Raw genomic sequence first — 24,628 nt, 5'->3', positions numbered from 1 at the left:
AAATGAAAATAAGAATACGTGATCTACGGTACGATGATTGCCTTTGAATTAGCGGGAGGATCATCCTGTATTAACTGAATGCAAATCTTGCGTGTATAAGAGAATGTAAAGCTGGAAACGTTTGAAACGATTATTTGATTCTCTGATTTCTAAAGGAAGCATCAATTAGGTATCACTTGCTGCCTAAAAACGATTTGCATCGTGTACCAGAGTGATCGATTGTTTCGCAACCGTGACGCGTAGGATGAATATTCCTTATAGAGTCAGTAAACCGGTAATCTAAATCGTAATCTATCGAACTAAGAAACCTTCGAAATCTCAATATTTAAATAACAAACACACTAACAAACACAGAAAAATTTCTCTTCCAGAATCTAATAGTTCAACCAGTGCGGGAAGCTTTAGAATATTATCGCAGATTGAACGAAGCAGCGAAGGACGAGCGGCATCACCGGAAGAGCATAGCAGACCTGGGCGAGGCAAATCTGATAACCGTAACGTCCGGGACCACCGGGTCAGCCAGCGTCGTGAAATCTACCTCGTCGCACAGTATGCGCTCGAAACGTTCCATAGGCACAGTCCACTCGCGGTCGCGATCCACCGACGACGAGATGACGGAGAACCTGACGGCGGAAGAAGCGGAGAACCTCGAGAGTTCGGATCCTGAGACAGCGACCGAGGTGGAGGTGAGCGAGAAAACGTTGAAGTTCAAAATCTCGACCGAGGGGACGTTGACTGGGCCGGCAACAGGTAGGAAAAGCTACCCGGGTAGTCGAAAGGGTAGTCGAGAGAAATCGTCACTGGATTATCATAGTCACGACCTAGCCAGGGCTGTTAGGGATCACGAGCGCGAAAGAAGACGCAGTAAAGGAGAGAATCTTGGCAGCGACCTGAGCTCGCCCGTCAGTGCGTGGTCCGCGGAAGGAACCAGAATCCTCGAGGAGCTGGAGAAAGACGAACCCGTTTTCCTAGATGCGAAATGGAACGAACGAAAAATGGTGGAGGGCAACGGTAACGTGGTAGTCGAAACCCAGCAGAGGAACAACCTGAAGAAAACGAGTAGCTTAGTGGAGAACGATCAGGAGACGAAGTCTAGTCGCAAAGAGGTACAGAGGGAGACGGTTGGGCTCCGGTGTTGTTGCGAGGATAAAACAGGACCCAACAATCACAAGTCCATCTTTTCCAGATTAAGAAACTTCACGGATCGGCTGAGTATCAGCTTCGACTCGAAGGACCCTACTGCGCCGAAGCCTATGAAACACGTAACCAAGACGCTGAACAAAAGCAACTTGATGGCCACGGCGACCACTTCTTCCAGGCGCAATAACTCTCTAGCAGTTTGCAAGCGTTGCAACCTTACTAAAGTCTCGGTGAAAGAGAGCAAAGCTATAGCGACGGTGGTGGAATTGTCTTCGGTGGATAAGCGTGCTATGACGTTGCCAAAGGTGAGGAAATCGACGGATTACAAGAACAGAGGCAGTGTCTGGAAGGTGTCGTTCGTCAAGGAGAAAAGATCGTCCGCTTCGTTGGAAGCTTTACCGAGCGCGACGTCGGAGAGATCTTTGGCGAAACACCGGCGAAACTCTTCGAATCCCGAGAGCAAGTCGCACAGTTTGAAAGAAGCGAAGGATCAAAAGATTCTGGATATCGAGTTCAGAGAAATTGACGTGCGTACGAAGAAGAAGAAGCAGCAGCAGCAGCAGCAGCAGCAGCCGGAGATCGTTGTCAAGCCTGAGCACGGGTCCAGAGAGGCTGTACAAGAGGATATAGGCAAAATAGAAATTAGAAGAAGCTCGGCGAGCATGGAGGATATCTCGAAGATGGCGAAGCAGACCGAAAGCGTGATGCTCGGTTCGTTGGAGCCAAAGAAGACGGAGGAACGTCCACACACGGGTAGTTTGGACTCAATGTTGTGCAAGGACTCGGCCAAATCCCGGAAAAAGCCAGCGTACTCTTCGCCAACTGCAACGTCCAAGAAATCGCCTGGTCTGTTGTCGCGATTCAAGTCTGGCATGAGTATCGACAGCACTAGGAGCAACAGCAACAGCGATTCCTTGCACGATCAAAGCTCGCAATCTCCGAGCGGCTGGATTTCCTCTCTGACGGCAAGCTTTCGACCAAAGAGACAGGTATCGGAAGTTCCGTTGTCGTCGCATCCTCCTCCGTGTTCGTCGAGTCGCGAGGAGATCAAGTGATACGGCCTGGTGGTCGAGGACTCTTCTGAGAAACAGTTGTCGGGCCTGCACAAGTGGCTGGCTGAGAATATCTTCTGTTGCAGCAGTTAAGAACGTGTGCCCGCGTTTCGTGTAGTGTCGATCCACGAACCGAGGGGTTGACCGCTACTTTCTCGCGCGTTAAAGCTAGAGAAGTCGATGATTATCAAAAGGTGGGAGGAGACGTTGGAGCCAAAGATCGTTGACGAAGGCTGAAATTAAAAGAAGAAGATCGAGAGATACCGTGACGTTAAGCGCACGGAAGCGAAGGAAATCGAGTGACGATCAGAGCGTTCGTGTTCCGTCGACATTGTCTCGACTCGATTTTCATTAGATTGTATCGCCGGCCATTGTTGGATCACATCTGTCTGTTAAACTGAAAACGATTATTTACCTCGACCTCGTGCGCTAGACGTTATTCGTAAGGAAATTTCCGATGAGGCTTTTCTCGATCGACCGAGTCGCCACGCGTTATGTAACAATCTATCGACGACCGATCGATCGGTCAGGAATTACGAAATATAGTATCGTGACAATCCTCTATCCAATAGGATCCGCATTCCACCAATTGAACACGTCTTGACTACTCTGAGTCTGGATAGACTGGGTCGCGGAATGTTGCGTTTCTCGCGTGAAGCTCGAAGGGATTTTAACTTTAAGAATTTTTGAGCCACGTGTGTTCGGTATCGGGCGACCACGGACACGATCGTGCGCCATCACCTGGGCGTTTTCCGGGACAAGCCTTCTCTTCGACGAGGAGGCAAAGAGAAACATTAGCGAAAAAAATCTGATCGTTCTGCCGCATCGGAGATGATTTGGGAAATTATTAGAATGTAACAGTTGAAAGAGAGTGGAGGCAGAGACGAAGAAAGAAAGTCTCTTGACTTTCAAGTCAGTTGTACGAAATTCAAATCGCTGTTTAAAGAAGAAAAAAAAAAAAAAGGAAAAAATAAGAAAAAATATGTCTTAGAGTACGTGCGTGTAGTATGTCGATTAGCTGTTCCCAAATGTAATCAGAAAATGTGTGAGTGTAATTAACGTTCGTATCGAAGCCAAACTGTCGAACAGCTGGCGAATACCAAATATATGTATATTACTCCTAATTATCGATCTCCGTTCCGAGAGCAGAATGAATGGAAGAGGAGAGTGTGTTAGAATGAAAGGGAGGGAGAGAAAGGTAGAAGGAAAAATTACGTACGATAAAATTTAAATGTCGAGATCAGATGGCGAGAACAAATTGAAATTAGAGGAAATTAATGGTATAGGAGAGGAAGAAATTAGATCAAAAAAAGGGAATTGAAGTTAAGGAAGTAGGAGAGAAAATATATATGGATGAACGGCCTGAAAGATAGAAGAAACTGAAAAGGCGCGGTATATAAACTATTTTATTTATTGTCCAATTAAAAGGATAGCCTAATGAAAATAATCATTAATGTTGTTCGTTATTATACATATATACATATATATATATATACATAAAAAATATATATATAAATATATGCAACTCCCATCGAAACGCATAACGTATATAAATATTATAAATACATAAGAAGAAAAAAAATGATCGTACGAAGAAGCAGGTCCATTGTAACACACAAGTTCAGCGTGTAGGTAGATAGAGAATGCAGCAGATCTAGACAGGCACGTCGTGTCGAATTACAATTCGAAAAAATTCATGCCTCGTTTGAGACAAGAGGAAGAAGAAGAAAAAAAAAAGAACTAAATAAATTGGAGAAGAAAATGGTAAACCTGCTCAGCGACGAAAAACGAGAAGACACGAAAAAGCAGAGAGACGAGAACGAAAGGAAATTTTCGTGTGTCGTAAACGTCGCGGAGAAAAAAGAGACGAAACCGATCGATTCCAACTATATCTCGAGGCGAATACGATTTGGAAAATGATTTTGTTGATCTGTCAGAAATTTAGATGAATGTTAAATAAACGCTGTTTCCTCGTTGAGAAGGTGTCTTCCTCTGATTTAAAAACTATGAACAGTTATTCCAGTGGAGAATTACGTAAACCGGAAAAGGTCGTTCGAAAGTCGCTAGTATCCTCTGATCTAACGGTTCTTGTACCTCTTCTACTCGTAGTCGATAAACACCCTATCCCTGAGAATGGTATTCGCTTATCTACTCGCTAAATTTTTAATGGATCGACAAAAACTCTATCCTCCGTTTATTTGAATATATTAAGAACGCGTTTAGAACGAGAAGAAAGCGGATGAAAAACGATAAATACGATTATAAAATGGATACAGCCTAACGTAGAAGAACACCCTCGTGATGCACGCGTTTTCAGCCTCGACACAGCATCGATTCTCTGCGCAACGGTGTCTCGCTTTTTCATTTTTAGATGTTTATATTTTTATACTCCACCAGCAATGTGTCTCTACGGCGATGAAGAACTGCATGTATTGTTGAAGTCTAGTCTTACGTTATCGTCTTCACGATCCCAAAAAAAAAAAAAGATTAAATTTTTTTGGGGCATTCTTCGTTTTTCTACGGTGATCGTAGAACAGGACGAAAAAAAACCCTGTATCCACGCGATCGGCTCTCTGCATTCTGCGTAATGCTTGTTCGATTTTGTCTCCCCTCTCGAGGGAAGCCGCGGGAAGAGATTCGTTCACTGTATTATCGAAATACCTGCTCCTTCTGGGTTAATTTAAAAAATTCAATCAACAGTGAGACATAGATTTGCTTTTTAAATAAGAAACTTTGATCTCGAACTCGTCGTTTAATTAAACATTTTTTTTTTTTTTCATCGATCGTAGACGTTTATCAGTCGATAAATCTCTTCCTACGGCGGCCAAGACTTGCGCGAGCATCCTCAGTCCAGCTCTTCCCTGTTCGACCGTAAACATTGGTCGCGCGAATCCTTCCATTTCGTCGTCGAATCTAGTGGAATACTCGACCCACGTAGACGAACAGAGAGACAGGATCGGCGAGTGTGAAGGTGTGTTCGAGCAAGTGAGCCATGTCGAAACACACAACGTTGTAAACACGCTATAATGTAACTTATTAAACTTCCAGTGGTACGAGGCAAAAAAAGTATTTGATCTTGACACCCTCACGAGTAAACCAGAAAGTACATGTTTCCATCGAAGAATCGAAATTCCTCGGTTCTATCGCACCAACGACTGATTATAAAAAATCAAATGCTTTTTTCGTTCTATCACTCGCTGTCTGTGCCTGATCTTTGTCAATATTTATTTGTCTCTTCCTAGACGTTAAATCAATTACACATGTACTAGAGATTACAGTATAATGGAGCAATCGGGCAAGTCCGTTTTCCTAGAAACTCTCGGACCATCCCGTGTCGACAATCGAATACTCCTCATTGAATCGTCGGTGTTGTACTAATTTTCAAATTTTGAATCGCGGGCGCGGTCAGCCGAACTACTATAAATAATATCGCGTTGATCGAGCTCGATACCAAAAGCAAAACGAGGCTTCGAGGAAGAAACGACTGAGAACAGGAGGAGGAACGAAATTCGGTGGTCCAATCGTTTAATTCGCGACGGGGTAGCCCTCGTGTCCCAATTATTCTCGTCAATTACCGCAGCGTAATCGATCGTGCGTTTTCTCTTGCCGACAAAAAAAAAAAAAAAAAAGAAGAAAAAAGAAAAAAAGATGAGAATGACGGTCAGAAGAGATCGGAATGGTGTCACGATCGGAAATCGTGAACAAAAATAGAGCACAGAGTGTGATTTTCTGAAATACACGCTCCAAGAGATCCGCTTTAAAACGAATTCTATCGTCCGTAACCTTTGTGATCTTCGTTTCGTCGCCCACTCAATTATCCTCGCCGCGGATGCGGTGCTAATTAACAAACAAAGGAGCGATCGTCGCGTTAAACGGACGTCGACAAGCGCATTGTGACGATCACGACGTTGTGAATCGAGACGCGCCCAGATCACTTCGTTTTCATTTGCCGTGAGAACCTGTGAGAGTCACGTGAATTTCAGACGAATACAAACCGGAGATGTACACGGATTTGCTTCGATTTCGAGAAAGTGGAGATGGAGGTGAAATTGAAGAGAAGCGGGGCCAAAGTTCAGAAAGTATTACTAGTTGAAATAGATTTGAAAAGTTAGTGTAATATGGGACCGAAGGTTGTTCATAATTAGGAAAAATGTAAAGTAAGATTTTGGTAGAGAAAATCCTTCATATTTGTACATACACTAACATTTCCACGTTCTTCCTTTTCCTAATTTCCAGTCCTATTTAGTTGATTCAGTAAAATCGACATTCCCAGGACACATTCGGTCCCATCGACCTAAAATCTCGAACGATCATTGTGCTCTCCTATTATACTCTTCCTTAGTGTCCTAATTTTACTTACTCTGACTGTTCCATGCGTTTGTAACGTCTAAAACACGATCATTTCGCGATGAACATTCACGTTCACAATGGATATGTTTGTTTCGACACGGTAATACTTAAAAACGTATCTTCAATTTATCTTTCATTGAATTTACCAACGAGAAAAATCATGGTTTCCTATATTTTATAATTACATAGTTTAATTAACGACTAAATAACTTTAAATTACGAGTTAACGATTTTTACGCTACATGTATAATCGAAATCGAAAAGGAAACCGATCGTCAGATTTGCGTTCTAGAAAAGATTAATCTTGATCTTTCGATCGAATGTGTTTCTATAAATTTTCAGAAATGTTTGTATCACGCACTTCCTTTACTTGATGTGTTTGCCTTCAAAGCTTTACTGGGATAAGATAGAAAAGGAACGAACGACGAAAATTAATGATATAAACAGAAATATGTAAATTCTATGTCAATTTGGTGAAATATTTTCGTATAATTGTCAAGCCGAAGACGAGCATTTCGAATAGTAAACGATAGGTAAACATGGATAATTTATTCGAAGAGACACAACTGCGATGTATCAACTCGATGAATGAACGTTGTGAGTAATACGTTGGTTGGTGCGGAATATGTAATTAACTCGACAGGCTAGTAGCCTCTGGAGACTTCATAGATTACATTAGCTCCGAGTAGAAATGTTATTTTGTGATTAAAGGAAACGCTACCAGCGTATCGTATGTTTATCATCTGGCTATGACTAATGAAACATTGTTTTCGACAAGGAGCAAGTTAATTAAACATGACTTGAAAAATTTGTAAACGTATGGTTATTAATATAATATGATTTCTAAACTTGAAGCAAATTATTCTCGTTAAAATATACAATTATCAGAAAAAAAAAAAAAAAAAAAAACGGAAGGAAGTTCCTAGCACTACGCTTCTCCTCGTGTTTCTCGTGTGCTATTTGAATTGCAAGTTCACGTGACTCCGAAAAGCGAGTAAACGATAGATGTAAACTGAATGATGTTACGTTAAGATCAGTGTAGACGAATCGACGTGGCATCAATGTGATTTTATAACGATGACATTGTGCGGTTTAGCAGATTAATATACTGTTCTCTGAGTTAATATAACTACATCCAGATCTGGAAAATTATACCGATTCGAAGTCAGGGGAAGGAAAGTCTTCGTTCGAAGAAATGGGTCGAGAGATGCGAATGGCGTACGAACAAAAAACGGCTCTAGATGTATGTATAACGTATATTTACCTGGTGAAAAAGAATTATGGAACGGAGGACGTGAAATAACGGCTATGCTCGCTGGCGAGTTACTATCACAGATATTGTAAACGATAAATTGTATAGTTATTATGTGTGTAAAAGTATCGTGAAACAAATTCAAGCATGTTGCAGAGGCGTGTGCCCTGTGTTCGTAAGTATGTACATGCATACCTTGTTCGATTATGACGATCGATCGCTATTCTGCTCATATGATATTATACCGAACGAAGAAACGAAGAAGCTACCTCTCAATATTCGGAAGCTAAACAATAGCAAGACTATCAAAATCCCGCGCAGGTGTTCTCCGAAAGTTTTACTCGATAGCGTAGAATCGAGGATCATGAAAATCATACTCGACCATTCGTGGATGTTCGATGCTTCACTTTAGAAACCGACACGATACAAATGATCAGAATGGAGAGTTATGCCACAGATTACCGTGACTAATACGCGTATCGAACGCCATCGTCGAACAATGGCTACGAACAAGGTGCCGGGATACCGCACGGTATTCGCCATTCCAATTTGATTTTAAGGTGTCGTAATAATATATTACAGAGATTTAATTGTAAGTTAAGCGGCGGTCATGCACTGGCCACGTGGCGGCCAATCGGCCGATTAGTCTCTTTTGTAAATGAGAATAAGTGAATGAAATAAATATATACATGTGACCGCGTAAGTGAAACAAAACTAACTGTGTTTCCTCTGCATGCGATATTTTCCTCACCAGGATACAACAAATTTACAGAAAGACGATTTCCTATTATCTAATACCAAATAAATCCAATTATCTTCAGATATTTGTAATCACGATTTTCGGGCATTTGGGATTACGATTCTAAGATATATTTAATATCTAAAGATCCATTTCTCCTGAGAAAGAAATGACGATGTTACTTGCTGACATTCGCCGATTCGCTAATAAAATATATCTAACTTATAACAAACAAGGCAGAAAACCGGTATGCATAACGCGATTCGCAAAACTTTAGCCTCGTCTAATCAGCAGCAGTGGTAATCTTTCGAATGTTGAGTTGTACTCCTCCTAAAGCTGTCGTGATGATCGTTTTGGGATCTAGGACCACTAAAGTTTTGGTTTTTTCACAAGGCGAAACTTCGTAGTCCTTCAATATCTGTACGATTCCAAGTTTGGACTGAATGAGCCCCAATCGCATACCTGAAACGAAGAGCGAAAGATTAAGATCAAAAGTGACAGCCAACAGAATGTTTAAAGATACAAGTTGCTACTTGCATCTTTCTTATAATACCAGTGACAAGAATAGGAACTTGATCAATTAATCTATTCGGGAATGTGTGTTACGGTAGAAATCTATTTGTTTAATAATCATAAACCGTATCAATATGTCTGATGGCAAAATATAGCAAACTGTACCCAATTATTACGTCCAGCAGGTAATATAGATGTAATGCGTTATTAAATATTTATTCACATTCCGGCAGTCTCTTCTCAACTGGTTGTTAGCAAAGGAGATAAACTTCTGTTTNGATTGTATTCTACCGTTTTCAAATTTTCTAGTCATCCTCCATAACTGTAACATACTTCAGCATATAGCTGATGATGTCTAATTTCACCGTATGCACGTTCTGAAGTCAAAAGAGATTTGAAAGCAAAGAGACGCAGATTCCTTAATAACAATGTTCCTATGTAATAATAATATAAGAAGTATGTAATATAAAATATAAAAGTGGTTTCGCCATGTAACTACTGCGAGAAAGTGCCTCTTGAGATTAAGATGTCCACACGTCACATTTTGTAGATCTTATTTAATGTGATTGCAAATCGTCCCACGTAAAAAAATAAATATCTAATCGTTAACAATATAGGTACAGTTTAAAGAAACGAATACTGATCTTCAGATCTATGTACCTATGTCCTTGAAGTATACAGTTCTACACATATATGTATTTCATTTCGATTCTTTTAACGCTACTTTCATACGATTGCCATCGATAGCTCTGGCGTTAAAGATATTGGAAAATATTGCGGAAAATTTTACTAACCGATGCAGCCGCGGGGACCTCCACCAAAGGGCAAGTAGGCGATACTTGGCCTGGTACTTTTGGCTTCCTCGGTAAATCGGAGTGGATCGTATTTTTTTGGATTCGGGAAGTACCGCGAATCATAGTGCAAACCCATTATCGAAATGAATATCGGGGTGCCTTTCTCTAGCACCAGATCGGAATTAGGCACTTCGTAATCGGCAACGGTAATTCGATCCAAGTGTGCTACAGATGGATATTTACGAAGAGTTTCAGAAATTACCATATCGAGGTATGGTAACGTCGTAATCTGTGAAACGTTATATTTCTTAGTACGTTTACGATTATATTACAACCCTTTTTCACATACTATCCATATGCCTATCTCGTGTTTCTAATTTAATATTTTTGTAGTTGCCGTACCATATCGTATGTGATTTTGCCACCAGTTTTCTCTAGAGCATCGTGAATCTCTTCCCTAAGAGTCCTCTGTACATCTGGGTTCACTGCAAGTTCGTGCAGTGTGAAAGCAATGGCGGTAGCAGATGTCTCAGAACCAGCAACAAAGAACATGATCGCTTGTGCCACTAAATCGTCACCGTCGAATTCTGAAACATGCAAATTAAACTTCATCGCGAAAGTTCAGCAAATCGATCTAGTATACTTAGTACAATTGGAAAATAATTTGAAAGCAAATTATTTTTCGTCCGTTTCGTAAGAAGTTCACGAGATAAGGATACGGATAAAATTCATAGATTTCTGACGATTCATAAATAACCTCATCAATAGATGTTAGTAAAACATTGCAGCAAATACATACTGTAATCCTTCAAATCTTCGTTGTTCTTGTATGTTTTCCTGATCTCGATCAGCACATCTGTGAGATCATTCCTCTTCTGGCCGGAATCGACTCTTTGATCAATCACATCCCAGAAAACAGATCGGAAGAAGTTAGTTGCATTTTTTCCAAAGAACTTCGGCTTGAGATATTTGACTAACTGAGGCGAGAAGGATATGATAAGTAACTCCATGTTACGATGGAAATTAGGATGGAAGATCTTCCTGCCATATTCACGGAACGGTGTTTTTGGATTCTTTAACGCACCTACTTTTAAGCCAAACACGATACTAGCAATCATATCGGTGGTGAAATTCGCGGAAATCTCCCTGAACTCGACTACTTTTCCATCGCCTGAAACAGATATTAAATTTCCTATGATGTGTTTGGCATTGTTGCATTTTAATTAAAAAGCGCTTAATCAAGAAGCGATTGATGCAAAATTTCAAGTCTCTCGCATCGCGAGGATTGACTTTTACTTCTGTTAAACATTTCTATTAAGTAAGAATCATTGTTTTAAAAATATATATTGAACTAACAACGGTTGTTTCTCGTGGTCAATCTGTTATTATGTAAATGCACTGAAAAAACGGTTTACCCTCCAAATGCAACGAATCGAGGCACTTTCCAAGATCGTCAGCGACTATCAACATTGAATCGAACATTGTCTTCAGCTTGCCCGGGGTAAACATCGGTGTCAATTTTGGCCTGAGAGATTTCCATCCTTGATTCTTCATCAGGACCACATTTGCGTATCCAAAACGATCATTTTGCTCATCTGCAGTCGCGTACCTATCAGGGAAATAGTCAAAGTCTTTCACTAGGACGTGCTTCACGAGTTCTTGATCGCGAATTAACAGTTGAGGTTTGTCGAACACGTAGAATCCCAGCAAAGGCCAACCTTTGCCGTAATCGTATAGGTCCTTGAGAAATTCTGAGCCCGATTTTCTTGACAGGAGACAGTCCATAAAGTTGCCTACGAAAGGCGTAGGTGGAAGCTCTTTTACGCCCCGTTTCGACCAGTAATTGAATTTCCGAGTCACGAACAGATAAGCGGCGATAATCAGAGACGAAAGGACGAGGATGCCATCCAGACTCCAGTATAGCGTTAATAAGGCCATTTTTAATGAGTCTGAGAAGGAAAAATGTTTTTGTTGGTCTCAGAAGATAATATTCATCAACACCCCTTGGATTGCGAATTATCATGGATTTAGAGAAATGCAAAAGCTGGAAAATATTTCGCGGAATGCTTCATTGTAATGCAATCGTTCTCGAGGTTCGTTACGTTTGCTTCTTATGTCGAGAGAAATGTAAGAATCTACCCTTCCTTGGATCGTATATTCTTTTTTCCAAAGTCGACGCCACTCTGATACTGCGGTACGAGGGAAGGCGTGTGCTAAAGGGCTGTACGCACCCCGAACACTCAGCGACTACTTAGGGGCTCGAACCTCGGTGACAAGGTTTACGGAACATTGATTGGAGCATACATATCAGCAATTAGTTAATGTTGTAAATAATTTCCCCGGTGCGTCTCAAAACTCAACGTTACGTTTTCATCGCACACCTTGTACTTTGGCTAGCCCCCTGTTTTCATCTTGGGCATCTTGGGAGTAAAACAGTCGTTATGATATTTTATTTAATGAGTGTAAAATAAATCGTTATTTGTGTTTAATTTCCTTCATAAAAAAAGCGAAATTGCACAAATATCTGGGGTCTGTTAATATATAATAAATGAAATATGTTATTAGTCTCTGATTTAAAAAAATTTCTAGTTTCAGTTCTTTTAAAATTTTATGAATTTATTGACTTATGGCAAAACTTATTTTATCAATTATTAATCTAATAGGAACACTTTTCGAATGTTTTTATAAAGAAGATGAAATATAATAGTAGAACCGGCTTTCTTTTTGAACACAATTGTATATTATTTAATCAACGAGTAATTCGCTAGCATAGTGTGTTGAATATTCTGGCGTCTCGCGTGGAATGATCGAAGATTAGGGTTTTCATCAAGGAGCGGATAATATTAGAAGAGGAATACCATTTGAGAAAACTGTATTCTATGCGATGGACATAGTTTGTTCAAACAGAAGAATGAATAAAACGTGAATGTAAATCAATTTCTCAAAAATCATTTTAGTGAAAGTGTAATGATTGTATCCGTAACTGGTCTGTATGATCGATCGGATTTGTAATTTGCTTCCTTTTCCACGTGCATGCCCATTAATTAAAGACAAACAGTAAATTTTAAGCGTAATTAGAAACATTCTGTTCTATTAAAACTGAGTAAATGATTCAGAAAGGGAAGAAAAGGTAACATATTACACTATACGTAAGTTCGTGAACCAGAGTAGGAACACATTTGAATCTAATTTGCAAAATAAAAGACGAAAATTATCAGGAAATAATAGAAAATTAGAACAGATAATCTAATTCTGCAGCATGTGTTGCAGTGAAAAATACCGTACGTACCGCTATGAAACGAACTCTTCACTAGTCACAAGCGCTATAAGGTAGCAGATACCAAGTAAAATAAAAAAATATTTCCGAAGCTTGTAACGTACATTACGGGAGTGAGCTTTGCATTGTTGGCTGTGATAGTATATACGTCTCATCCTGTAATCTCCCCTCTCTTGTGAAATTTACCGCTGAATCATTGCTTGCTTGGACAAAGTGCCATTTGCGAAAAATTCTCGTAGCAGATTTTGGCATCTAGAAAATGGTAAGAATTGGCATCTTAATTGGTAAGATATTTTTTTTCGAAGTTATCAGTTGCTTTTAATGTATAATTAACATCTCGGCCATAATTCACTACTTGATTTTCACACATTAAGAGACATATTATAAAATTTCTATCAACAGCACCAACATTTCGAGTATTACACAATTGTCGTGAAGAAATATTTCGATCAATGGTTTCCATAGAATGAGACAATGAAAAAATTGCATAGAAAACTGATTTTCCACAATTGAATCGTATTTTCACACGCAAGAAGGTATAGATATTGGAAAGTGGCATTTTATCACTTTCCTATTTCTAGAAGATGCGGGACAAATAAGCGGTACAAATTATGAGGGATTGGATCATATAAATGACAATAATCTCTAATTTCGCGCAAACATATTTTTTACCATTTTTCCAACATGACCGTGATTACATCTGCTTAAAGTACACATTCTAGAACATACATCATATCATCTATTATAACGAATAATCTTTTGCATAATTGAAAAAGTGTTATCAATGAAGTTAGAGGTTACAATGTATCAGCGTTATTCACTTGCTTAATAGCAAAAAGTGCAGTAATGTAGGCAGTAATATTTTAGAAGTAACATACGTGATAATTTCATAGTCAACCGTTATTCTTGTTGCGTGTCAAGTGAAATTACTAAAACCATTAAAAATGTACAAATTATTAACAAGTGAATAATTTCAACTGGTAACAAATATTATGGAGGTTTTCAATTACAAAGTTATCCAGGAGATTTAGAGTCGTATTTCACAGAAAAATTTCTACGACCTATTGCCCCATTCATCGTGCAATAAATATTTGTAGAATGTATTGATAAATAATAATGTAATCTGCTGCAATTTGTTAAATTTTTAACCCATCTATGGAAAAATATCTTTGGCTTAAAAGGTCACTGCTTATCTACGTGCTAGATTTGTTATATGCTAAATTAATATTGAGCAAGAGTGACACATATGTATATTATGAATATATATGAATATATGTAAAATTTAAAGGTGTAGCAGTTTTTTTATGGTGGAATGTGATGTTCCATTTGACAAGGAATAAACACGCAAGTCATGTAAACATTTTGATATCCAGAACCATGTATAAATCATTTACAAGTAGAGTGAAAGTTAGCCACGACTATGTGATTAACTTTTGACAAGAGTGATGCAGCTAAGTGACAAATATCATTGTATACCTTAATTAATCTGATTGTAAATTGTTTTACATAAAATATACGTAGCCTATCGTAGTATCGTGGAATAATCATAAGAAAAATCTCGCTAGGAGTATGAACTACAATGTAGATATATAATAAAAGTGTTGACAGACAAAGGATGTTTTGTTGGAGAAAGTTAGTCGTTAATTACGAGTTAGTTGAAGTTAGTCAGGAGCCATGAGTTGTGACTTACGAGTAGGATCTCGATTAGTTGTATTACATTACTACATTAAGCTCTAATTGAATAATCATCATTTTCCTGTTTCAATCACTGCAAATAAATCCATCAACTAAATAAAGTCATTATATAAGATTACGTATTATTTAATATTACACTTACTTTAAAACTAATACTAAATAAGTATCATTATTATCAGATAAATAAAATCGCAATTTTTGGACATTTACGATTACAATTTTAAAATATACTTATTATCTAAAGATTCATTTCTCCCGACAAAGAGATGACGATTATATTTCGCGAACCTCGTCTATCTAGAAGTAAAATATATCTAAGTTATCACAAACAAAGCAGAAAATTGCAGTGCATAACGCGATTCGCGAAACTTTAGCTTCGTCTAAACAGTAACAGTGGAAGTCTTTCGAATGTTGAGATGTACTCCTCCTAAAGCTGTCGAGATTACTGCATTGGGATCTAGAACTATTGGAATTTTGGTTTTTTCACAAGGTGAAACTTCGTAGTCCTTCAATATCTGTACGATTCCAAGTTTGGATTGCATGAGTCCCAATCGCATACCTGAAATGAGGAGTAAAAGAGAGAAATTATTATGAGTAAGATTAAAAGTGACAGCCAACAGAATGTTTAAAGATACAAATTGCTACTTGCATCTTTCTTATAATACCAGTGACAAGAATAGAAACTTAATCAATTAATCTATTCGAGAATGTGTGTTACGGTAGAAATCTATTTGTTTAATAATCATAAACTGTATCAATATGTCTGATGGCAAAATATAGCAAACTGTACCCAATTATTACGTCCAGCAGGTAATATAGATGTAATGCGTTATTAAATATTTATTCACATTCCGGCAGTTTCTTCTCAACTAGTTGTTAGCAAAGGAGATAAACTTCTGTTTNGATTGTATTCTACCGTTTTCAAATTTTCTAGTCATCCTCCATAACTGTAACATACTTCAGCATATAGCTGATGATGTCTAATTTCACCGTATGCACGTTCTGAAGTCAAAAGAGATTTGAAAGCAAAGAGACGCAGATTCCTTAATAACAATGTTCCTATGTAATAATAATATAAGAAGTATGTAATATAAAATATAAAGGTGATTTCGTCATGCAACTAGTGTGAGAAACTGCCTGCTGAGATTAAGATTGTCACACGTCACATTTTGTAGATCTTATTTAATGTGATTGCAAATCGTCCTACGTTAAAATATAAATACCTTCTCGTTAATAATATAGGTACAGTTTAAAGAAACGAATACTGATCTTCAGGTATATGTAACTATGTCCTTGAAGTATACAGTTCTACACATACATGCATTTCATTTCGATTCTTTTAAGACTACCTTCATACTTTTGCCATCGATAGCTCTGACGTTAAAGATGTTGGAGAATACTTCGGAAAATTTTACTAACCAAGGCAGATGCGGGGTCCCGCACCAAAGGGCAAGTAGGCTAAACTTGGTCTGGTACTTTTGGCTTCCTCGGTAAATCGGAGTGGATCGTATTTTTCCGGATTCGGGAAGTACCGCGAATCGTAGTGCAAAGCCATTATCGAAATGAATATCGGAGTGCCTTTCTCTATCACCAGATTGGCATTAGGTACTTTGTAATCGGCAAGGGTAACTCGATTCAAGTTTGGTACAGATGGATATTTACGAAGAGTTTCAGAAATTACCATATCGAGATATGGTAACGTCGTAATCTGTGGAACATTATATTTCTTAGTATGTTTACAACTATATTATAACCTCCTTCACATACTATTGTTTGAAACACTCTCGTGTTTCTATGTTAATATTTTTGTAGTTTCCTTACCATATCGTATGTGATTTCACCATCAGTTCTCTCTAGAGCATCCTGAATCTCTGCCCTAAGTGTGTTCTGTACATCTGGGTTCATTGCAAGTTCGTACAGTGTGAAAGACATGGTAGCAGCAGATGTTTCAAAACCAGCAGCAAAAAATATGGACGCTTGTGCCATTAAATCGTCACCATCGAATTCTGAAACATGCATATTAAACATCATCGCAAAAGTTCAACAAATAGATCTATTATATTTAGTACAATTGGAAAATGACTTGGAAGTAAATTAGCAAATATAGATATTTGGGCATAATTTTCAATTTGTAACATCAATGTAATTATACCGAAAGAAGTAGTCACGTTATTTTTCGTCTGTTTCATTAAGAGTTCGCGAAATAAGGATATGTATGAAATCGTAATTCACAGAGTTTGTTATTTGAAATTTCTGATTACCGACCATTGATAAATGATTTCATTAATAGAAATTAGTAAAATATTGCAGCAAATACATACTGTAATCCTTCAACCTTTCGTCGTTCTTGTATGTCTCTCTGATCTCTGCCAACACATCGATGAGGTCATTTCTCTTTTCACCGGAACTGAGACGCTGTTCGATCACATCCCAGAAAACAGATCGGAGGAAGTTATTGGCTTTTTTTCCAAAGAATTTCGGTTTGAGGTACTTGGATAACTGAGGCATGAAGGTTATGGTAAGGAACTCCATGTTACGTTGGAAAGTAGCATCAAAGATCCTCCTGCCACATTCACGGAACGGTGTTTTTGGATTCTCCAACGAACTTAGTTTTAAGCCAAACGCAATGCCACCGATAATATCGGTAGCGAAACTTGCGCAAATATTCTTGAACTCCATTGCTTTTCCATCGCCTGAAACAGATATTAGATTTCTTATCATGTGTCTATTGGCACTATTGTATTTTTAATCAAGACACGATAATTGTAAAATTTGAAATCCATCGCATCACAGAGCATTGACTTTTAATTTTCTCATATATTTCTATTAAACAAGAATAATTGTTTTAAAAATATATATTGAGCTAACAGCAATTTCACATATTCCATCTATTATTACGTAAATGTGCTAAAAATGAGGCTTACCTTCCAAATGGAACGAATCGAGATGCTTTCCAAGGTCGTCAGCGACCATCGCCATTAACACAAACATTTTCTTTAGCTTTCCCGGGGTAAAAAGCGGCGTCAATTTTGGTCTGAGAGCTTTCCATCCTGGATTCTTCATCAGTATCATATTTGCGTATCCAAGACGATCATTTTTCTCATCTGCAGTCGCGTACCTGTCAGCGAAATACTCGAAGTCCTTTACTAGAATGTGCTTCGCGAGTTCTGGATCGCGAACTAACAGGCAAGGTTTGTGGAAGATGTAGAAACCCAACAAAGGTGAATCTTTGCCATAATTGTACGCATCACTGAGAAATTGCGCGCCTGATTTTTTTGCCAGTAAGCAGTCCATGAAATTGCCTACGAAGGGCGTAGGATCAAGTTGTATGATTCCTCGTTTAGACCAGTAATTGTATCTCCGAATCACGAACAAATAAGCGACAACCACCAAGGACGTAAAGATGGGGATGCCACCCAGAACCCAGTATAGCGTCAATAACGCCATTTTAAATAAGCCTGACCGGAAAACTGAACGGAAGTGGTTGAACTTTTGGATAAAACTTAGTTAAGAAATTAAAATATTCACTCTATTTCTACAACTTCGTATATATAGACAGTTATGCGCAGTACGTGTAGATATAAGTTAGACTTACGACTGATCAATGAACAGAAAACTAGTCAAGAGATGTTTACTAACCCAAGGATGATAAACCAATGAATTTCGGTGATGATGTTGTGGCGGAGGAAAGCTATTGATGGGTGTGTCTAATGCACGAGACCATCGGATTCGTTGATGGTAGTTTGGATGGAAAAGTGAGGGCAACAGTCATCGCTTCTAATTGGTTAAGGCAAAATTTGTTGGAAGGGTTCTAGTCGCCCCCGAGGGAAGGCTAGCGGGAGACCCCGTATCTGAGAAAACCCATGTTTTTCGTATCTTCCTGGAGTGAACAATGAATTTAAGAAACACTTCACCTAATAAGATACTTGTTTGGTTTAAAGGACCTTAACTATGAAAATGCCATGATTTATGGTGAGTCCTAAAGATTATAAGGGTAGACAACTGATTTGTGTAGAGAGGCACCGAATGTTACATACGGAAAATACGAAAGCTAGACAATATTTCGTGGAATGTTTCATGGCAAGACAATCACTTTGGAGATTCGTCACCCTTGCTTCTTATGTATAGGGAAATATTGGCGTCTACTCTCTCTTTGGTCGGATATTCTTTATCAGGAAGTCGACGCGACTCTAATACTGCGGAACGAAGGAAGGTGACCTGGTAATGGGGTGTACGCACCACGACCACTTAGCGACTACCTATATCGGGCCTCGGTGACAAGGTTTACGAATGGGCCATTCATATCGATAACTAGTTAATGTTGTTAGGAATTTGCCTCGTGTCACCCGAAATTCCGATGTTTTTCTCGTAAACTTCGTACTTTGGACCGACCTCCGTTCACATTCTAGGGCCTGTGACCATCGTATATGGTAAAAATTGCCTACAGCAATTGAAAATTCATGAATGAAAATTAAATTCGTGAATATCTAAGACGAAACACCCACTATAATATTTTGTTCTATGAATGGAAAATAAACCTTCATTTATATGTAACTTCGTTCGTAAAAATACGAAACTCCACGAACATTTGCAAGTCTATTAACATATAATTAATGTATTTGTTACGTCCGATAACTCGAATACGTAAACCAAACGTAATCCATTTCTTGGAGACGGCCATTATCTATGCAAATATAATTAGTCGGACTGCAATAATTCTAAGGAACTGTCATAAAACTAAGCATTCTTATTGTACCATTAGGGCCCTTAATTGTTATAAGATATATTCGAGTCGAAACGATTCTTATTATTATTGTTCCGTCAGGTAAAAATGGGAAGGTCGGGTTTTTCCCATGTTCAACGGTAATTTCTACCCGCAAGGGATCGGTTTCTATTTTTTGATCGTTCAACAGGCGTTCGACAAAGTGTGGCACGAATGACTTTTATTCAAACTAAAAAAAATCCTACCACACACCCACTACTCCATCTTAAAATCATATTTAACCAATAGTATGTTCATGATTAAATACTTAGACGCAATACCGCAACATTAACGATAGAAACTGGCATATCCCAAGACAGTGTCCTCGGACCTCTGCTATTTACCATCTACACTGCCGATTTATCAAGTTTGATAGAGACAACCATAGCGATATTTGCTGATGATACAGCTTTGCTAGCATCCCATTCAGACCCGATAATTGCCTCCTCTACTCCCCAGCGATGTCTCGACTCTATGGAAAATTGGTACCACAGATGACGCTTCAAAATAAATGAAAATGTATCCAGTTATATAACCTTTATGCTGCGAAAACAAACCTGCCCACAGGTGATCATGATGTTCTAATACCAAACAAAGATTTCGTCAGATATCTGCGCATGATTCTGGACGGAAGAATGACGTGGAAACGACAGATCGTTAATAAATCGAAACAACTTAAATTAAAATTTAAAAAATTCCACTGGATCATTGGCAGACGTTCCAACTAAGACGTGCAGGGTAAATTAATACTATATAAGACCATAGTTTGAATCTTTGGGGGCCAACTATGGGGAACAACAAGTAATTGCAACATAGAAATTCTTCAACGATTCCAATCGAAAACTCTGAGCCCCTCAATAGACGCACCGTGGTATGTTACCAACGAAACAACACACCGAGACCTTAAGATACCCACAGTTAAAGAAGAAATATCCAAATGCAATAATAAATATAACATAAGAGTACTGCGCCAGAATAGTTTACTTATAATTCTCAATGAGAATTGACTGTAAACAACTTCCAAATATGAAAAGAAATATTTCGATCATTAAACATTTTTTAACCGGTTTTTCATGCGTTGACCAGTAAATATCTTGATTGGTTTATCAGATTTACATCAGTCATCTGTTTATCTTATATGTACACGCGCCGAACGTAAACAAACGAAGTTATTGAAATAAAGCGTATATTGTAACCTATTACTTCAGTGTTATGATGAGTTCAACCACCTCTACTATCGTAAACAAAATAAGGATCTGATCATTTCCTAACATCGAAGAACTAATCGTAACGGGAATTTACGACCCCATTGACACGCGTCTTCGTGATCGCATCTCTCCACGAACGGTCGTGGACCGTATCGTAAAAATATTATGCTACTGATGTTTATTTTTTTAAAAGTCACTGATGTGTGTCCTCGTAGAGTCTTTCGGTTGTTTATTAAAGAACTTGAAAAATTTATTGAACCATGACAAAATTTATTTTATCAGCTTCATGCAATAAGAACACATCATTTCTGATGTTTTCATAAAGAAGACGAAATTGCTTGAATCTTCTTTCCAGAACTCAATTGTATATCATTTAATCGATTAATGGATTACTGGCGCAAAATGTTGAATATTGTAGCGTCTCACGTGCAATGGTTCGAGATTAGAGTTTTAATCAAGGAATGGCGAACATTAGGAAGGGACTGCCATTTAAGAAAACCATATTCTATGCGCTGGACGTAGTTTGTTCAAATGGAAGAATAGTTGAAAGGTAAATGTAAATTATTTTTTCAAAAAGAATGATTTCAGTGAAAATACAATGATTGTATCCGTGACCGATCTGTATAATCGTTCGGATTTGGTGGACTCTGCTTTCTTTTCCACGGGCATCCCCATTAATTTAAAACAAACAGTAAAATTTCGGTGTAATTAGGAAAATATTGTTCGATTGAAACGGAGTAAATTATTCAGAAAAGGAAGAAATGGTAACAAATTACAGTATACATAACTTCGTGAATCAGAGTGGGGACACGTTTGAATTTAATTTATAAAATAAAAGAAGAAAATTATCAGAAAATAATAAAAAATTAGAACAGATAGCTTAACTCTGCGCTATGTTTTGCAATGAAATATACGGTACGTACCGCTATCAAACGAATACTTTAGTGATCACAAGCACTATAAGGTAGCAGATACCAAATAAAATAAGAAAATATTTCCGAAGCATTGTAATGTACGTTACTAAAGTGAACTTTGCATCATCGGCTATGATAGTATATATGCCACATGTGAAAGCTCCCCTCTTAAGAAATTTGCCGTTGTGTCACTGTTTACTGACAAAGTGCCATTTGCGAAAAATTTATTATTAAAAATTTATTATTAAAAATTATTATTAGCAGATTTTTAGAATTGTCACCTTACCTGGTAAGACATTTTTTTCGAAGTTATCAGTTCTATCTATTTTCTATCTACAGCATCAACATTTTGAATATTACACAATTATCGTAAAGAAATATTTCAATATATCAATAGCTTGCACAAAATGATATAATGAAAAAATTGCATTGGAAGCTCAATTTTCTCAATCGAATCGTATTTTCACACGCAAGATGGTATAGATATTGGAAAGTTTCTTTCTATCGCTTTCCTATTTCCAGACGATGCGGGACAAATAAGCGGTAAAAATTGAAAGGGTTTTTGTTATATAAATGTCAATAATCTCTAATTTCGCGCAAAGATATTTTTTACCATTTTTCCAACATGACCTACAGTATATCTGCTTAAAGTACATATTCTAGAACATACATTATATCATCTATTGTAACGAATAATCTTTTGCATAATTGAAAAAGTGTTATCAATGAAGTTAGAGGTTACAATGTGTCAGCGTTATTTACCTGCATAATGACAAAAAATACAGTAATATAGGCAGGTGGTAATATTTTAGAAATAACAACTGAATTTTATACTCAACCGCAATTGAAATTCGTGAAATTACTAAAACTAATAAAAATGTACAAATTATTGACAAGTGAATAATTTCAACTGGTAACAAATATTATGGAGGTTTTCAATTACAAAGTTATCCAGGGGATTTAGAGTCGGATTTCACAGAAAAATCCCTACGACTTATTACCCCATTCAATGAATATTTGTAAAATGTATTGATAAACAATGTTAGGAATGTAATTTGCAATTTGTTAAATCGTAGACCTGTTTATGGAAAAATATTCTTCACTCAAAGCTTGTTCCTTATCCATATGCTAGTATTGTTACATGCTAAATTGTTATTGAGCAAGAGAAATACATATGTATATTGGAATATATGTATATTCTGAAGGTTAAGCAGTCCTTTTTTTATGGTGGAACGTGGTCTTTTGTTAAACAGGCAAACCATGTCAACATTTTAATATCCAGAGCCATGTATAAATCATTTATAGGTGGAGCGAATGTTACCCATGACTTCTTGCCATGATTGGTTTCTGACAAATGTGATGTAGCCATGTGACATATATCTTTGTATATGTTTATTAATCTGATTTCAAATTGTTCTACATAAAACATATATACCATATTGTAATATCGTGGAATAATCATAAAAAGCACTCGATAGGAGTGCGAACAACAATGTAAATAGAAAATGGAACAAACCAGATGGGATGGGAAATTCCAATGGGCCATGTAGCATATCGATATAACGACGACCCTTTGTAAAATTAGGTGCCTGGAAAAGGATTACGTAAGCATCTTCGGTCATCGGCGGCAGCGGAACACGTGCGTGTGTCGGGAGAACGAAAACATGTTTTGTTGGAAAAAGTCGATAGTTAGTTGCGAGCTAGCTGAAGTTAGTCACCATTCATGAGTTGTGAGTTGCGAATTGGTTTTCGATTAGTTGCATTACATTATTCCATTAAACTGTAGTTAAATAATCATCCTTTCCTGTTTCAATCACAAATACCACCGAAGAGCTTGGTCCGTTGAGAATTAAAGACTGTGAAATTGGTCGTGGGAGAAATTCGAGAACCTTGATATTTCCATAGAGAAAAAAGAAATTGTTATACCTGTGATGGATATTAAACGCGTTGATCTATTTAATAATAAGACGAGTAAATAGTTACGATAGTTAGATGATATTGGGTTGTCCGAAAAGTGTCTTTCTCTTATAGACACCTGAGGTGGCTGTGTATGTGAGTAGTCCGTGGTATTAGTTGCTGGCTGCTGGTTGTAGATGCCGCTGCTGTTGAGGTACTGCAGTATTTTTCTCCCTATTTAAGAATCGTGGAAGAAAAATCGGACTTCGGTCGCCGGGATTCGATCCCGGGATCCGAACACGTTCGTCGTAACCTAAGGCGCTAACCACTGCGCTACCGTCGTCCGTTACTAGTTAGTGGCGGTATTTGTGTTGTCGAGTGCCGCCACAGACCCGTCTTTTACAACGATGCATCTTTATACAAACATGAAACCTAACCTGTCGAACGTTGTGATCTTTAGTTTGATAGAACAAAATGGATCATACGTAACTCGATAAAATAATATAAAACGAAAAATGTTGTACATCCATTTCCTTATAAAATAAAAGAAACTTTTCGGACTACCTAATATATAAAAAATCACTCTAAGTAAAAAATACAGAGTTAATACATTAGGTTGTAATATAGACTGATAGACTGTTAGACTGGTTATAATGATACCGATTATGAACGTCCTAGAGATTATGTTCGTCTACTTATACTGGTCGAAAGCGTATCGGAAATATTTGAATTCGATTACTGTTGACGGTTGCACAATGGCGATATCGTTCTGTCTGGAGTTTGTTTACTTTTAAATCTTATACGTATAAACGATGTTTATACTCCGAAACAAAAGAACAACGTGAGTCACTCTCGCCCTATGATTCATGTGCTGCTACAGACCTTTCTACGTGATTTAGAAGATGGATGTAAACGAAGTTTTTTTTTTTTTTAACAAATAAAAGTAAATTTTATTATATTGTTTATTTTTAATTTTACAATTTGTCCAGTGGGACATTAGGTAAAATGTTATAACATATGATTGAATAGCATGTGG

At 37.8% G+C, this 24,628-nt stretch overlaps 3 protein-coding genes across 10 annotated transcripts in view; 1 reads left to right on the top strand and 2 right to left on the bottom strand.

Moving 5' to 3' along the window:
* Positions 1-8,497, top strand: part of LOC122573623 — a 141,451-nt gene extending 132,954 nt beyond the window's left edge. For all 5 annotated transcript variants that reach the window (XM_043740247.1, XM_043740248.1, XM_043740250.1 and 2 more), the window contains one exon: positions 372-8,497. In XM_043740247.1, the coding sequence (XP_043596182.1) occupies positions 372-2,195 (1,824 nt within the window). In that variant the 3' untranslated portion in view covers positions 2,196-8,497. The remainder of the gene's footprint in view (positions 1-371) is intronic.
* On the bottom strand, positions 7,781-13,287 carry LOC122573624 (cytochrome P450 6k1-like). Its single transcript, XM_043740252.1, is given in 7 exon segments — positions 7,781-8,995; positions 9,841-10,129; positions 10,243-10,427; positions 10,640-11,011; positions 11,256-11,789; positions 13,130-13,151; positions 13,153-13,287. Coding segments are annotated over 7 exon segments (1,701 nt in total). The 5' UTR covers positions 13,273-13,287; the 3' UTR covers positions 7,781-8,816.
* A 1,567-nt stretch (positions 13,288-14,854) lies between these two features.
* LOC122573627 (cytochrome P450 6k1-like) lies at positions 14,855-23,479 on the bottom strand. Of its 4 annotated transcripts, none has more exons than XM_043740257.1 (6): positions 23,463-23,479; positions 17,737-17,930; positions 17,134-17,505; positions 16,634-16,818; positions 16,232-16,520; positions 14,855-15,371 (listed from the first exon to the last, which is right to left on the bottom strand). In XM_043740257.1, coding segments are annotated over exons 1-6 (1,221 nt in total). In that variant the 5' UTR covers positions 23,465-23,479; the 3' UTR covers positions 14,855-15,192. The 4 variants fall into 4 exon arrangements, with proteins under 4 accessions (XP_043596192.1, XP_043596191.1, XP_043596193.1 ...); XM_043740256.1 differs by lacking the exon at positions 23,463-23,479 and adding an exon at positions 21,706-21,838 and having other exon boundaries at positions 17,737-18,114; XM_043740258.1 differs by lacking the exon at positions 23,463-23,479 and adding an exon at positions 21,706-21,810.
* Between the last annotated feature and the right edge of the window lie 1,149 nt (positions 23,480-24,628).

Source organism: Bombus pyrosoma, linkage group LG12 (assembly GCF_014825855.1).
Source record: "Bombus pyrosoma isolate SC7728 linkage group LG12, ASM1482585v1, whole genome shotgun sequence".
Classification (NCBI taxonomy): Eukaryota; Metazoa; Arthropoda; class Insecta; order Hymenoptera; family Apidae; genus Bombus; species Bombus pyrosoma.
Note: the sequence above shows the minus strand (reverse complement) of the source record. Positions and strands in the feature narration are given on the sequence as shown.

Excerpts from the sequence above, each read along its gene's own strand:
- LOC122573627 (XM_043740255.1), bottom strand. The coding sequence starts at position 18,259 with ATGGCGTTATTGACGCTATACTGGGTTCTGGGTGGCATCCCCATCTTT. Across the intron at positions 17,506-17,736 it reads CGATTCGTTCCATTTGGAAG|GCGATGGAAAAGCAATGGAG; the intron begins GTAAGCCTCATT and ends TATCTGTTTCAG. Across the intron at positions 16,521-16,633 it reads GTGAAATCACATACGATATG|ATTACGACGTTACCATATCT; the intron begins GTAAGGAAACTA and ends AATGTTCCACAG.